The sequence below is a fragment of the Opisthorchis viverrini genome (genome assembly GCF_000715545.1).
Source record: "Opisthorchis viverrini unplaced genomic scaffold opera_v5_6933, whole genome shotgun sequence".
Taxonomy (NCBI): Eukaryota; Metazoa; Platyhelminthes; class Trematoda; order Opisthorchiida; family Opisthorchiidae; genus Opisthorchis; species Opisthorchis viverrini.
This window is the reverse complement of record NW_008760236.1, coordinates 1-698: the sequence shown is the minus strand read 5'-3', so window position 1 is coordinate 698 and position 698 is coordinate 1. Positions and strand designations below refer to the sequence as shown.

At 47.7% G+C, this 698-nt stretch overlaps 1 protein-coding gene across 1 annotated transcript; it reads right to left on the bottom strand.

The window, feature by feature from the left end:
* Positions 1 to 2: 2 nt before the first annotated feature.
* T265_16188 (hypothetical protein) lies at positions 3 to 692 on the bottom strand (the record flags this gene model as incomplete). Its single annotated transcript, XM_009179738.1, has 1 exon — positions 3 to 692. A coding segment is annotated over one exon (690 nt), but the record flags the coding sequence as incomplete, so codon positions are not given.
* Between the last annotated feature and the right edge of the window lie 6 nt (positions 693 to 698).

Here is a 698-nt window from a genome sequence, read left to right as displayed (position 1 = left end):
GACGCATTGACTGGATTGGTCGTGTCGCCAAACACAGGGTTCGTTCCGTCGAGAGCACGCATAGCTTGTGATGTTGTTGTTCGAACAAATGGGATAGCACCAGCCTTCCGTAATACGGTGACCAACACACAATCTTCTTCCATTGGAGAATTGCAGCGCTTAATCAGACCTCCAGTACTGTCATATCCCTTCATACAAAATGTTTCCTTCAAGCTAATCGGGATGCCGTACAGTGGGGATTTTCGCATTGTTGACAAATGCTCCTCCTGTTCCTCCTCAATCGAACTACCTTCAAAAACGGATTGCGCCTGTAGAACGAATTCACAAATCCCTGAATTGCCCTTATCATACAATTGCAGTGCCTTGGTCTGGAAAGCGTGAAGCAACTGGATTGGTGTAACATCTCCAGAAGCAATCTTTTGGCTCAGCTCACCCAATCCCAAGTCCGTGAGCGCCAGTAAATCATCGGTAACGTCCACCTGTGCCAGTTGGGATCTCACAGCATTGATGTTCTGCTTGACAGAGTCTCGCTTCTTCCGTAACCTCTCATTCTGCTGATGCTGCTGATAAAGACGTCGGATCAGATGGAACATCAGAGCTGTCACTCCACACGATATACAGATCCGCCTGATGCTGCGCTTTGCAAGCCAACCGATGAGCATAGTCCAGTGCATCTCAATCAGTTCAGCCATATTAAT